This window comes from Kryptolebias marmoratus, linkage group LG1 (assembly GCF_001649575.2).
Source record: "Kryptolebias marmoratus isolate JLee-2015 linkage group LG1, ASM164957v2, whole genome shotgun sequence".
Taxonomy (NCBI): Eukaryota; Metazoa; Chordata; class Actinopteri; order Cyprinodontiformes; family Rivulidae; genus Kryptolebias; species Kryptolebias marmoratus.
The window spans coordinates 24889095-24904854 of NC_051430.1; the positions used below are offsets into that span (position 1 = coordinate 24889095).

The window sequence follows — 15760 nt, forward strand, 5'->3', positions numbered from 1 at the left end:
TTTGCACAACGTTGTTTTGATGAAGATGACCTTTGACATGCACTGTTTTTGCAGCCCTATTTTGTCATGTTTGACATTTGTGAAGTCTGAAGCCAAAATTAATTTTGTGAGGTTGCAGTGACCTTATGCCTTAACCATCAAAAAGTGGGGAAAGAACCAAAACGAAACACAAGTGACAGTTTATTCAACGGTTTTAAAGTCATATAGTAAGAACAACATCCTGGGAAAAGTGAACAAATTTAGAAGATTTCAAATACAATCACAATAAATTTACTGGAAATATATATATTAATATAAAGAATATAAAGGCTTACCAAAAAACAACACACATTAGCATCGAGCCTAGTAGATTTTTTTGAGAATGGTGTTGTTTAAAGACGGCAGTGATCCACTTTGGTTTTGATCTGGGACTAACCATTAGTTTGTCAGTCCAGTCAGAACTAATCTGCATTTCTGACAAAAAAGTCAAATATTAACAGCTCACGACATTCCCCAAAACACCACTTATAAAAAAATCTATCCATTTGATCGTACAATACTAAATTTTGTTTATTTAATCCATCTTGCACGATGCCACCTACAACAGTTTCTTGCCAAACACACAAAAGGCAGAAGTTTTGTGAGCAGTCTGTTGAAATACTTTTACTTATGTCATAGAAAACTAAAGTTGACTTCTCCTGTTCTCAAAGACACACTTTCACTTATTGTAATTTTAGCAGCACTCAGCACAATAGAGAGTAGTTCTTAAACAGCCGTGGCTCCTTAGAGAGTAGGTTTCCTCAGCTGCTGCCTTCACAGGAAATGAGCTCAATATTCAGAAGCAGATGGATCACTACAAGTTAACAGGAACTTTAAAGTTCCCTGAAAAGATTAATGTTGTTTGCTACCTATTTTTTACCTCTGCCATGAGGTTATGTTTTCAGTAGTGTTAGTTGGTTTGTCCGTCTGTTAGCAAGATTACTTAATGAACAAATTTGGATGAAATTTTCAGGAAATGTTGAGCTTGTCACAATGTGACGCACTGGATATAAAATTAGCATTTGCCCTCAAATGCAGGATTAGTCAGTAACTTTTGAAATCATTTTCCAGATTTAGAAAAAAAAAGAAACCCTTTTTAATATCTTTAAATGTTCTTTTAAAAAACATAATTTCTATCCCAGTATTACACATCATATAAAAATACTCTGAACTAAACTTTATGGGACTTTCAGACTAAGACCTAATTTTTGGCTCTGTACATTTTTCAAACCATGCAAAACAATACAAAAGCATGCATGCACAGAGCAAATCATCCATTTGGTACAAAAAATGATAAAATATTTACAGATAGAAAAAAATATATAGTTTCTCTATGACACATAGCTTATTGGTGAACGGAGCGAGCTGGAGCCTGAGCCAGCTCCTCGATCAGTGGTGTCAATTAAAATAAAAAAGAGACCAGTCAGGTCTGCCAAAAACACAGTTTCACTTTAAAAGGCTTCGAGTCAACAAAAGCCACCAGCAGGCTGCAGCTGCGAGGGACGAGTCGCACGTCCACTTCACAGAGAGGCTTTACGGAATGTCTTCTCAGGGTTTCCTTCGAAGAGAAAAGTCCACTTTCAGGTTTTCATCCACACCTTTAAGATGCTAAACAGGAGATGATTCCTTCAAACGGGAGTCTTCTGCTTTACTCTTGCTCTCAGCTTGCTTTTCTTTCTGAAATGAAACCAGACATTAGTTATTTTTAAGAATACTAACAGTAAAAGCGCAGCATTCAGACAGCGTGCAGAACTTCTGCAGTGGTGTTTGTGATGAGCTGCGGTGCAAACTTCAGACGTGTACAAGACAGGTGCACAAACAGCCGTATGAAAGATCACCACGTTTGATAAAATCAGCCTGAAGCTCCGGAAATCTCAAGTTAGAACTTGTATTGTTTTTTTTACCTTCGTGGCGGTGACATCATGCACTTCCAGAGAACAGCGTAGAGACTAAGCAGAAAGGCAATAAACACGGTGGCTGCGACTGCACCTAAAAGGCAAAAAAATGTCTTCATTTGCACGTTAAAAGCCGTGGAACACAAACCGAATGTAGTAATCAGCTGCTTTTCATCGTTTGAGCCAAAATAACTGTTTTCCTAAAAAGGAATTATGATTGTGGCTGTGTAAATTAGCATTTTTATGCTCCTAAATTGTCCATCTCCACTGCAGTAATATGATACACATGTACTAAAGTAAATGCTTTACTCTGCAAGAAGAAAACAAGAGCAGAGTTTTAACTGTCAATAAGGAGTCGTTTTGTTGTTTTCACCAGAATTTTGAAATTCCTCTTTTTTTTCAAATTTCCTGCATAAGTTGTATTTTTTAACTTCCACTTATCTGAAACACTGGCAGTCTTTTCTTGCAGCAGTTGTGTCTCAACACAACAATTTTGATGATTGGATTAAAAAAAAGGAGCTCAGATTGCTATGAAATCAAAAGTACTTTAAAACTAAACAAGCAGGTAATGAGAGATGGCATTAAGGCACCAAACTCAACATTTTGGCTACAAAACTCTTTACAGCCGATATCTCTCCCAAGCAAACAGAAGCATGAAGGACACAAGGTTATACCAAAGTGCAAAGGTTCTCCGCTGAAAAAGTTTAAATAATAACCAAGAGGCAGATAAATGTGAAAATACAAACAAGACATTTAAACTGCTTATAACAAAAAAGAACTGATGATTTGTGTAAAAAAAAAAAATCAGGTTTCTGATTCAGGAGATAAAATCAGATGAGAAAGAAAGAAGAAAAAACCCATAGGTTTTTATTTTTGCCTCCAGTCATTTTTGAAAAGAAAAACACTGCAGAAAACCGTTTTTGTTCGCTGTTCGTCTTACGCCCTCCACCCCCATAACTCCAACAGGGCGTATAAAAACGATCAGCTGTGAAACGACAGAAGTTATTCTCACCAGGGATGATCCCACTGCTCCTGGTTAGAGGGTCTTCTGTGCAGGAAGGACAAGCTGCAGCTGCAGTGGAAACTTTAGGGGGGGATAGTCAATACAAAACGGAAAAAAACAACCTGACCCTTGAAAATAATTGTAAATTATGAATGTCTGTTAACATTATCCTAAAGTTATTGTCTAACATGTTAAAGGTTCATTATTGCAAAGAAAGAAGCACAAATCCTAAAGATACTTTGATACACTGACAAGCGGAATAATGAAATATAGAAATGTTTAGATGTTGGCTACTGCATCTATCACATCAACTTTTTCAAGTGTTGACACTCTGAAAGTTAAAGAATTCAAACTGTGGTCATTATTTCTGATGTAAACATGCTCCAAAGTGCTGCAGGTAAACAACGTTTGTTGTGGATTCAAACAGTTTCTGCAAGAAACACTTCTGTTCTGTCTTCACTCAATACTTTCCTCTTGTCGTAAAATGGGAACGTCTTTGTGTTTTCAGACTGTTAAGCTTCTTTCAAACTGTTGTTTTGCCTTAAACCTCTGTAAACAGTAAAGGTCTTTAGGTCCAGTGGACATTTAGTGTGGTGGTTAAGCTCTGTAGGTACTGAACATGTCTGTTAAAGCTCACGTGTTGATTGATTTAAAAGGTACCCAATGCCAAAACAACAAACAATTACAAAGAAAGAAAATCTGCATAATATTCTTCTCATAATTAGGGCAATGTGTCCTTAAATTAAAAAAAAAAAATAAAAAGTGACAGGATGCTACCTACCACATGTGTTTGTTTACCTACAGACACAGCCGGAGTGACTGAAAACAGGTTAAACTTATCGGCCATATTAGTTTACCTGCACACATTAAGGCCAGCCTAATGTAGGTCAAACGTGTGACTAAGCTGAGCGCTTTGTTTACATTGTGCGTGGACCCACATTTCAGAACCGCTTTAAATATTTTTGGGAAAACTTCCGGAGTAAACCCTTTCAAACTGCACCATTTGATGGAGATCAGGATAGCATTTGTGTGTGTGTGGTTGATTTGTTTGCAGTGAGCACCCCTGATAAAAAGCTGAATGCCCTGAGCCTAAAAGGCTGTTTTTACTGAAACTTACTGTTTCTCTGTTGGACAGGCAGGAAAAGCTGCTCTGCAGGATTTGAGTCAACCACCTGAAAACGCAGCAAATCATTCTTGTTAGAGCAAAACAAAAGCAGAGATACTGTGAGGGTGACAGCCTTTGTGCAAATTTAGATTAGTCAAGTAAAAAAAAAAAAAATGCAATGCAAGTTAGAAATCCTGAATAAATTCAATGTTTGGAGCAGCTCGCTGCTCGCAGCAGTGGAAACTTGGTGCAGGAAGTCCAACACTGTGGAAAATCAGAGTGACGACAGGAGGGAAGATAAGACAAGTATGCAAGAAAAACAAACTCCGAGCTGACCGCATGTGTCCAAAAATGTTTGCCTTATTCTTGAAAAGCTTTTACACAGCCTCGGCAAAAATCTGCTTTAAGGCTCCGACCGTCGCTCATTCCGACACACCCGGGCTTGTTTTGGCACATTTTCGCAGATCGGAGAGAGATAAAACTCGTATTAACTTCCTTTTAGCTTCTCACCTCGGAGCTGAAAACTTTGCTGACGGTAGCCGTGCTCCTGTTTTCCATCTCCGTCCACATTTCTCCTGCTTCGGACTCGATCTTCATCACTCGGCTTCTCCTCGCCTCAGCTGGGCGCCTTGTGCTACGTTCAAGCGCTTCTCCAAAAACTCGGATTTTCAAAAAAAACAAAAAAAAACGGGTTTTCCTCTAATTGTGGAGCCGTGTGGTATACTCTTCAGCTGTTGCGTAATCAAAAACTATTATACATATAGTAATTAGATTTATAATAAATTATGAGAGACTATTTCATAAATATGAACCTGAAATTTATATATTTTTAATTAAATTGGTGGGTTTGGGCTTCCATAAAGCTGAGTGTTTCTCTCAGGGTAACAGTGTTTTTTTTACCCTATTTAACAACTAGTTCTGGCTCTTTTCTCTTTTGTCAAATATTTATGGTTTGCTATTAAAAAGTTGATTGCGCTGAAGAAAGAGTGCTTCCTTCCTGCTCCGTCGTCTGCAAATACATCATCACTTTTAGACCTCAAAAATTAGAACAAGTTACACCAGAAACTGTTATCTTGTTGACCGAAGTGAAATTACCTTTTTTGGTGTCATTGAATGAACAAATCTATGTCTAAAAACAAAAAAATAATTACAGTTTTATTCCCAAAACAAAATGTTTAATGCATACTGTTTAATACAGCGGGTTCCTGAGATCAGACTTGTAAATCACTACAGAATAATTTGACAGGTGATCTAATACGACCGAGCTGGAAGTTGTCTAAAGCCTAAAACATCTGAAAAAACAACAACCCTAGATAAGATTTATGTTGGAGTTAGTCAAAAGAAAAGCATAGACAAAGTTTAATTAATTGTCCTTTATGAGAAACATTGTTTTTCCTCTTTACTTTAAAGAAACACACACCAACAGGCTGCAGATATTGCACCAAAGTTTACACTGTAAAAAGCAGAAAGAGCACAAACAATCTTCTCAACATACACACAGGCACTCAACATCAACACAGCCTGCAGCTGGAGGCTGTATCAGCAGCACACACACATACACACACACGTTAGAGAGAGCAGAGAAACATCTAAAATGCATAACCAAAGGCATCGCTTCATCTTAGAGTCATCAGAAATGTCTAAAATTTTGTTTCTACCCAGTCAGATATAAATGTAAAGCAAACTGTGTTCACCAAGAGAGGGAAAAAGTGTCATCCGTGGAGTTACTTTAGGAGTCAGATGTGCATATTTTACCCATTTTAGGAGAAATGTGACTAGCGCACAGTAGGAGGCCAGAAAATGCAGCATCACCTCAGTCACTGCGGCTGGGTGAGTGTGAGGTGATGCTTGGCTTCGAGGTACAAAAGAGAGGGGAAATTAAAAAAAAACAAAAACAAAATGTTTTTAAGTGTCATGTCAGTTGGTATCAGAAGGTAAAGCAGGCTTTTAAGAGGCGCACCGTAAATGAGATTAAACTAAACTTCTCCACATCTTATCAGCTTTTCACGCAGTCATCCGAACCAGGAATGTTTAAGAGTTCATTTAACATTACCAGACCAAAAAAAAAAAAAAAGCCGTTATAACTAAATACAGTAAAGCGCAGCTGTTTTAAAAATTACTGTAAAGTTCACTGAAACTTTCATATCGGAGTAATCAATTGCAGTTTTGTTTCACCAAGTTAGTACACTGAGCTGAATACTGAGGCCCGTTGGAACTGTGACGTAAATAAACAGTGCCACCTAGTGGGCATACAAGGTCACACCGAGAAGAAAACCGGTTTGAAGGGTTACGCTGCAACGATAACATGAGAGTACATAAGATTGTGAGATTGTCAGAGTTGCCTTGAAGCAAAAAGCACAAGTGTGATTAATACTTTTTCAATAATTTTAAGAGATCAAGCTATTATGTTTCGATTCAATCTGAATAACATTAAATGGTTTTGAAGACATTTTGACGACACATCACCAGTACATAACGTCACATTATAAATGTCCTCAGCTGGTAATAATCACCACACGGATGTTCATCTTTTGAAAGGTTAAGAAAGATTTATAACTGTTATTTCTTCCCCTGACCAAACCCCATCGCTCCTTCAGCCCCCATCAGTCACGGTTTAAAAGTCACGCTCAAACTAGCCACCCCTGTCCCGCTCTCATCCCCGGCGCCCCATCTCGGATTACGCAGCGTCCCAGTGGAGAGCCGGCAGCTGGTGCATGATGGAGGTTGCAGGAAAAGCAGAAAGGCAGAGAGTTGTGCCCACGAGGACAAGGCAGCGGCATCACATGATTTCACAGCACGAGTTCTGTTTCCGCGCCTGTTAACAGAGAGAAGACAGCGTTTAAAGAGTGACAGCTGACAGTCGTGCACTCTGAAGTCAGCGAGATGAGTTAACGGTGCTTACGGTCTTGTAGAAGGCTTTGGACTGGTTTCCCAGGTGCTCCGACTTTGCCACAAGATCATCCAGTTTCTCTCCTCTTTCCAACAGACTTTCCATGGTGTTGTGCTGCAGAAGGGAAACGTTTCTTCATTTAAAAGTGCTGCACAAAGATTGTGACCCATCATTTGGCCAATAAAACTAATGGACCAAAAACAGGATAATTAGTTTATCTGCTTAAAGAAGTTGAATCCTGTTACAAATGCACGTACGATGACATCTTCTTCCTCCACATTTCAGCATTAGGGAATCTAAAATGATGACTGTGTAAGTAAACACTTTCTTGGACCTATAAACTAGAGAAATAACTCACTGAGCTAAAACTGTCACCATGAGATTTCTATTAAAAATCAAACAAATCTGGTTTTAATGGCTAGAAAGAATTCTGGGCTTTACAGAGCCTGGCACACCATGTTAACCACATTATTAAAACTACAAACAGGCATTAAATCTTTGGATCTGACAAGACAACACCACCCTTTGCTTCGAGCTGCTTCCACACGTTTTGTCATATTCCAAAACCTTCACAAATTTGACATTATTACATGTGAAACACACTCCCTTTAAAACAACTGGTGGATCAGAGCAGCAGCTCTTACAACCCGGTAAAGGCCATTGAGGAGGAGCGCCACATTTCAGCCGACTCATTTATGTCATTAACACTCAGCAGAAATATACCAGACCCAGAGCTGATAGAAGCTTTAATTATTTAAAAAGAAAAAAGGCTCGGGACCATTTAGACTCTGGGTTCTGTTGGTTTAAAAGCTCCTAAAATCTGCTGACATGTAAAACAAAGAAGTTCCATTAACTTTAGAAGCACCATCGTTCTTTACAGTTTTCTCTGGAAATGAAGATCTTGACTTGAATTTAGTTGGAGGTGAATGTTTTGCCGTTCATGGGGACTAAATGTCTCCCACTTCAGTGGAAAGCAGAGTATTTCTTCTTGGAGTCCTCTCAGAGGACGTGTTTTAGAAATTAAAATACATCAGCATCTACAGAGAGACACTGCACACATTGTGCTCTTAAATTAAATCTGCAGAAAAGTCTGTTTCTCCACAACGGATTAACTTTGAGCCTCAGATTTTCAGAGAACATTTACTGTTCATCACCTCAGTTTAGTGCTCTAGTAAGATTTGCTTTCCACGCTTAACGTGAATGTAGCATTAAGATAGAAAACTGGCTAGGACTTAAATTATCTTTTGAAATCAGTCATGTGCAAATATTTCAGCTTCAAAGTATTAGGAAGTAGTTTACCAAAATGATCTTTGTCTCATCCAGCTCCGCCTGCACTTTGGTCATCGCATCTGCTTCTCTGGGGTTCTGGGAAAATAAATAAATATAACAACCAGCTATCAAGTACACAGTTATAACATTCTGTCTGTAATTATATGCTCCATGAAAGCCACAACTGGATTATTGGATTTCAAGAACCCGTCTTTATGCTGTCTCCAAAGCATAAATAAGCTGTGTTTCATAAATGCTGTTAAATTATATTAGGAAAATATCAAACGTGACCCACAGTTGAGTCTAATTTATACTGTTTTTAAAGCATTTTGAACACAGATTAAAAGCCTACCAAAAACAAACGGACCTGGTATTTTGCAAGGTGAATATCCAGTGCTTTGTAGTTTACAGTTTCAGGATTAGCAGAAGGCCAGTCGATGCTGTCCACTTGCCTGGAGAACTCCTCTAATACCTACAAAACAACGTGAAGCTTAAAAAAAATAATAATTTCATTGCAAAGTACTATAACAACAGCTATGTTTTTATACCAACCTTATCAAGCAACGTGAAACAGACCCTCTGTGGATATTCAGTGTCTGCAATCACCACACCACTCAGGTTGTCATTTCTCACATACACGTGGCACAGGTACTCTGCAAAAGTGTCAAAATTTAAACCATATTCAAAGTTAAAACCAGCCTCATGCAACGCAACCATTCAATTTAATAATTCAGGAGGTTCAGTGGGTCAAACTGCATAAAATTATGTTTAAATGTTCAGTTTACCTCAAAGGTTCCCATCATCAACACTGAAATGTGTGAATGCTTTCTACTCACACCACAGGTTGTGTAAAAAATAAAAAGTTGTGTCAAATAAGGTGCATTCAAACACATCTGAATAATACGTTTTGCTTTTAAATAGTTCCCAACTTTCAGGAATTATCTACAGAAATATGAAGGAGTTAAACTGTCACAATAAATAAAATAAAAACCTAGAAATATTGCAGCAACTTCTTTAAAAAAATGTGTTGTAAATATATTTGATAATTATGTTTTTTTACATTTATTTTGCAGTATCAGTTCCTTTTACTGAAAAAAAGTCTTTCACATTTAATTGAATGTGTTTGTTTTTGTCCCCATTCATTGTAGAAACACACACTTTTGTAATAGTTACACACAGCAGAATGAAATATGCAAATAAAGGAAACGTTTTGGAACAAATTCATTAGGAGTGGCTGTGGAGAGATAATGATGGTCCCTACGATGGAGAAGATATTCTGTGTTTGTGTGTGGAAATCTACTTAATTTGATTAAATTTTAAAGAACGATTGTTCAGGAGTTCAAATCCTACAAAATATTTCTTTCCACTCAGAGGCCGGATCACCCCGTCACCTTTCAGTGATTCTTTCCAAATTGGACGCTGTGCTTTTCTACCTTGTAAAATACACTTCCTGGCAGTAGAACCAAACAAAGCAATGTTATTTTCAAAGTAACATCTGTTGCAAATCAAAACAAGGTGAGGCAAACTGGTTTTAGACATTTTACATTGGACTATATCGTCCCAGTCCTACCTTGTTCTTTGACGGAGGCACGGGTTCCTTGAGATGTTCGCTCAACAATCAAGGCACTGGTGAAAGTCATGAACTCTTGAACACTAAACATACAAAAATAACATAATTACTCATGGAAAACACACATGATATGTGGCATACAAGGGTCTGCAGCTGACAAAACCTCACAATGAAATACTTCAAAATATCATGAGCTACAACAGAAGCATTTCTTGGATAAATGATCCAGAGGCACCTGGAGCGCTGGAAGAAGCTGAAGGATGACAGGTCGTAGGCCGCTTTCAGGAGGTTGGCTTTGGTGGATCCCTTGTAGATGACGCTGAGGCTGTACAGCTTCATGATGCCGTCAGATCGGGTCTGCTCGGTGAGTTACAGCGGACACGGTGGTCTAATCACGACAAGCAGAATCACATGAGAGCATTATCTGTTAGCCAACTCGGCTCAGCTAGCGTCTCCGAGTGAAGCAGACTTGGCTTAAAGTGAAAGCGGTACTGTCCAGCTGGCAGGCTACCTGTTTACTGCCAACCAGACTCAAACTCATGGGACTTAGTTTCCTCACTGACATCTGCTTTTACAGACTGACGACGAAGGAAAACACGAATTTATTTAAACTCCTTCCTTGAATCTAACTTAGACTAGCTAGCCACAGATGCTATATTTTTGTTCGCCGGAGGAGGAGGAGGGGGGAGGCCTGAGCTAACTTACCAAACAAACCAGCAGCAAACCGCCTGATTTCCGTCGAAACGGCGAAACAAAACAAATCACACAAGAATTTTGGTGTTTTCTGAGCAGTTAAAGTTATACTCCAGTGACCACGTCAAAGCCCCATAAGAGATAGTTGACTCGGTGGAAACAAACGCCTTTCCGTTCTTCTTCTTTGACGCTTTACGACAGTTTGCGTCCTAAAAGTCTGCTTTACTGCCCCCTGCTGGTTTCAGACGTCATAACATGTTTACGTTCTTGAGTTCTTCCTTCTAATTATTCGTCTTCTTTCTGTCACATTGATGGTTTTCTACCTAAAGAACGGGGTCCCATTCACGACCTTTTCATAACAACTTCCTTTATTCTGTTACTTTCTAGCATTTTGTTATTTTTGTTCACTGTTGAATTGAATAAACACAATAAGTTCCTGCTTTCTGAGTTCTGACCATACAAAACTACAGTAAATACAGTGCAGGAAGTTGTTCATAAACAGGGCCACCACTAAAAAGGGGCCACGGGGGTAATTGTCACCTCTAAAAAAAACTTGGTTGCCCCCCAGTGGCCCCCCCTTGGCAATACACTTATTATTCTGAGTGCCGTGCTTTTGTTTGGTGTACATAAACATAAACAATCATTGTTTTTGATCAATTAGTAATTAAAATATATACTTATATAAAAATAATATTTTTTAAAAATCCTAAAAGTTATTCTCCCTGAATAAAGACAACTGGTTTAAGCTGAACAAAATAAAATGTTCTTAGATTAGGATGTAGGGTCTCGGTAGGTTATATAAATATAAATTTAGGAGAGGATAGACTACTCAGTAGGTTGAGTAGTGACTGTGTTGTTTTCAGTAAGTAATATAAACTACATGGAAAACTAGAGTAGACCAACGTGTATCCTAAGGCGATTCCCTAACTCCTGTATTGCCATATTTTAAAACAAAACTCCTGAAATTCTGTTCTTGTTTTAGGTTTTGGTGTGCCACTCCAACATAAAGGTTAGGCCCCATCTGGCCACCACATAAATTTTTTTCTGGAGGTGGCCCTGTGAGTGAACACATGTCATTTTCTTTGCTTTTCTTAACTTCATAACCATTATAACTAAAATATTATTTATTTTCATTTTATTTTCTAATATAAATTAAACATGTCATTGCCAGTCTTGCTAGTGGTTTTGTTTAGCAAAAACATGGACTGTCGATTGATCTTGACTCTGGTAGTCTTGGTCCATTTAACAATTTCCTGCTGGCCACTTAACTCAGAGTAAGTAAGTGTTTTCCATGTCAGAAGTGTTGCCTGTTGATAATTTCCCAGGTAACCCAAAATGGGAACCGCTGAAGCTTCAGGTGCATCTGTTGGATCAGCTACACCAAGAGACAAAAGGATGTCTTTCTTGGAAGTGGTTCTAGTTTTGTTAGGAAACTGAAGCAGCATTGTCATCAAGGATTTCAGCAACAAATGGAAGGTTTGACTAAATTATCCCAATTTTTGATTTTCTATTAAATGTAATCAATGTTCTGGATTTTATTTCAATGTGTTCATTTCTTTTTGTTGCTTTAGTAACAGTTGTGGTGGTACACTATGTAGGAAATCTATTTCCTTAGCTCCAAGAACGAAGACAAATCTACTTTTTTTGGTATCGAGGCTGTCTACAAGAAGGAAGATGTAGCTTTTTGTAATCATCACTGTGATTTTTGGACATATTTCTTCAAGAATGATGTTTGGACTCTTTTTCCACTAAATGTGTACAAGAATGAAGACGAATGTATAATATTTTTTGCACCGAACATCTGCAAGAATGAAGAAAAACCATTAAGCCGTTTAAATCATTCATCTTCTTGGATGATTTTGATTCACTGTTTGTGAGCCAGGCTTTAAAACAAAACTGCAGAATTGTAAATGTGTTTACAGAGCACTATGTAAATTAGATACTGTGACTTTAGACCTAATAGGTCTAACGACTGGCCAATATTTTATTAAAGGATATATATTTTTTGACATTGTGAATGGACACAGAAGCAAAGCATCATTAGAGCAGAAACCAGGGGGACTCCGAACTCTTGCTGCAGATCATCAATGGTCAGCAGGACTCTCAGGATTTAACCCTCACTGTCAAAGAATGGATAAGGTAACACTCCCTCTGTCTTTTTGTCTGTCTGTCTGTTTTTCTAAGCAAGAAAATAAATAAAATCAGATGGTCACAAGTCAGTTCAAACAACCCAATTACAATTTTGTAACGAAAAAAAAATCTTCCGTTTCCCAAAACAGAGATAAAATTGGTTGTGATAACAAAAGCAGCCCAGTTTTGGTTTCATGCCAGCAATATGTTTAAAAAAAAGGCTACAGAACATTGTTTGTCTGAGTATCTTACAAATAACTACAAATGGGTTATCAACATGATTGCACATGTAAGCAAGATCAGACCAGAGAGGCTCCATCTGTCAGTAGGATTTTGTAACTCTGTGAAAGACTGAATGAGCAAATAGTTAAACATTTCAACCACACCGGGTTTTTGAGATCACTGCAGAGAGTTTTACTCAGAGATTTCATCATCCAGAAAGTCCAACTGACTGTAACATATGGTATACAGTGTTGTGTAATGTGTAAAGAATTAGGGCCACTTTTAAATCATTACCATGAAGTAATGAGTCCAGCTGTCTAAAATCCATGTGTGAAAGTTAGTAATACAAGTTTTAGAGCAAGATGATGCCATTCAGATGAACTGTTTTAATGAAGGTTTATGCAAAACAATGCTAAAAGTAATTGACTGGCTTGACATTACTATTTTACATTTTATACTGATATCAAACTGTATGGGATACTGGTACATGAAAATAAAGGGCTGATGATTAAAAATAGACTCATAATCCTGTTTGCAAACCTTCAGAGATATTAAGTATTGACTGCATCATACAGTTTCTCCTACAGAGATGATTACCTCTGTGCTAAACCAACTCATGATCTACAAAATTAAATATAAGAAGGCTATAAATATTTACATTTTCCCAGCTGAATATCGTAGTTGCTCAATTTTTGAGGTTTACTTTGTTGGAGACAGCTGGAGATGCATCAGGCGGCTCTCTGTGCAAACAGCAGAGCAGGTTAAATTAACTGGATAATCAGCTTTCGACAGGCCCATGGCAGACCTTCAACTTTTTGGTAAAAGGTTGCAACACAAACCGAGTCCATTGTGTGTCTGTTTCTTTTTTTTTTCTTTTTTCGTTTTTAACAACATGTACGTTTTTTCATGCCATCATTCAGGCTCACTTACTGAACTGTTCAGCAGTTTTAATCCGTCAATAATTAAAAACTCAGTGTATGTTCGGACAGTTTATAACAGCTATTTTTCAGCTTTAGACCCTCAAAAAATAGCGACAAAGACTTGTGACCCCAAATATGACTAATGATATAATAACCTTATTAAACAAGGACATAATGACAATACAAACAGCCTTAACAGCTTATACTTAAATTAATTCATGATTTTTGTATTTATTCTTTCAGAATATAAATGTCAGGACTATGCTATTATTACATTTAATTTGATTTTGTCTGGACATCCTCCCTTCAAAGGTTTAAGTGGGTTCCTGACCCTAACTTTGGGAACCACTTGTCTATAAGGTCAAGTAAAAATCAAACAAAGGCAGGCAGAAGTCTTGCCTGAGCCATAAAGAATACATTATAAAATTATAAAATTACCTGTTTTATTCACCTCTCGATTTCAGAACAAAATATAAAAAATCTTTTTCTTTTTAATTTTTTTAGACTTCAGGCTCTGTTTAATAAAATGTTTAAAAATTCATAAATTATGTTTAAAAGCCTCCTTAAAGTTTTGGAAACCATTACAAAACAATTTTAATTTCTTAACCCCGAAATAAGTATTTCTCTATAAAAAGAATTTGAGAGGCTTTAGTAAAACCTTGACTTTGTATGTTTTAAAATGGATTAAGAAAATACACGACAGTCTAAAAAAGAAAAACTTACATTCATTCCTTAAAGTAATCAATTCAATTTTTAGGACATTTTAATTCTGTTTAAATCATTAGGGATACTGATCTTCCTGGAAAGACAAATTATTTATATGAGTAATTAAATCAGACATCCTCATCTTTTGATTTAAATCTGTGGGGATCACTGGGGGAGAGGTTTGCTTTCTTGACTTTTTAATTTTAGTCCTGACAGGTCAAATCTAAAAAAAGCTCTGATCTGTCATCTGTTTAACCATGGGAGCTGATAAGCACCGGAGGCCTTCACCTTTAGCATCCTACTGCTAGTCTAAGAGGTCACTGATCCCTCTCTGCTGCTAATTTTAGGCCTGTTTCTAATTTTAAAAATTCACTTGGAACTCTGTGACCCATTGAGTAAATCTGTAATGTTGCACCATATCCCTCTGATTACGGAAAGCAGGTTTTTATGTAGCTAAATATGTGTTCAGATTTATTTGATTTGACTCTTCAACTGTCTCACAAATCATTTCTATGTCACAAAAAGGAAAAATGTTTAGGGAAATTTTCATTTTATGTTATTTTTTTCAGGTGAAATGTGTTTCTGAGTTATACTTTGACAATTAACAACAATTATTGAAATCAAATTACAATTTTAAAAAGGTGTTTTTATTGTGATTTTTTATAAAAACTGCAGCAGTATTGACATTTGCACTGATGTTTTAACTTTTATTTTTTGTTTTTGTTTGTTTTTTGGTCAAAATTCTGAATAAATTCCTTGAATAAAAACTTTTTCATTGTTAATCACAAAAGTCTAAAATTCTCAAAGCCTAAAACCCCAAATTAGAATTTTAAACAGGCCTAAAACATGATTGTGTTTATTGTCAGAAACTATGATTTGTTTTAGATTGTTGTTAACCATAAAATATGTAGTTTACAATATTCATTCAGTCATAATAATGACATTATTACCATATCAGTTTTATGATATAATTTGTTTTTAATTGATTTACTTTTTTAAGCAAAGAAATTAAATAATTAACTACATTTTATTTTAAATTGCTTTTATAAAAGAGGAAAAACTGCAGTATATTGTTGTTGATTAAGAAATAACAAATGTTTTGCCAGACATAGATATGGTAATTCATTTGAAATCAGGTAAGATACATAACATTTTTATTGTTTTATGGTTTTAAACAAGGTTTTATCTTTCTGAGTCTGTGTGGGTGGGTTTGTTTGCTTGAACCTTCATCACCAGATGGGTTGATGTGGAGAAGGGGAGGGCATTCAATTCTTCCAGCCCTCTTCACCTGGGCATAAAAGCAGCTGCAGATCTCACCATACTCACACCACTGACTCTTG

At 36.9% G+C, this 15760-nt stretch overlaps 2 protein-coding genes across 2 annotated transcripts; both read right to left on the reverse strand.

Moving 5' to 3' along the window:
- Positions 1 to 167: 167 nt before the first annotated feature.
- On the reverse strand, positions 168 to 4691 carry sb:cb288. Its single transcript, XM_037976328.1, has 5 exons — positions 4532 to 4691; positions 4034 to 4088; positions 2926 to 2997; positions 1923 to 2007; positions 168 to 1695 (listed from the first exon to the last, which is right to left on the reverse strand). Exons 1-5 carry the CDS (start codon positions 4616 to 4618, stop codon positions 1647 to 1649), a joined length of 348 nt encoding a protein of 115 aa, XP_037832256.1. The 5' UTR covers positions 4619 to 4691; the 3' UTR covers positions 168 to 1646.
- Positions 4692 to 5174: 483 nt separating this feature from the next.
- ykt6 (YKT6 v-SNARE homolog (S. cerevisiae)) lies at positions 5175 to 10646 on the reverse strand. Its single transcript, XM_017412264.3, has 8 exons — positions 10456 to 10646; positions 9986 to 10138; positions 9751 to 9833; positions 8733 to 8833; positions 8548 to 8652; positions 8211 to 8276; positions 6924 to 7025; positions 5175 to 6836 (listed from the first exon to the last, which is right to left on the reverse strand). The coding sequence occupies exons 2-8, from the start codon at positions 10087 to 10089 to the stop codon at positions 6801 to 6803; spliced, it is 597 nt and encodes a 198-aa protein (XP_017267753.1). The 5' UTR covers positions 10090 to 10138; positions 10456 to 10646; the 3' UTR covers positions 5175 to 6800.
- Positions 10647 to 15760: the final 5114 nt, after the last annotated feature.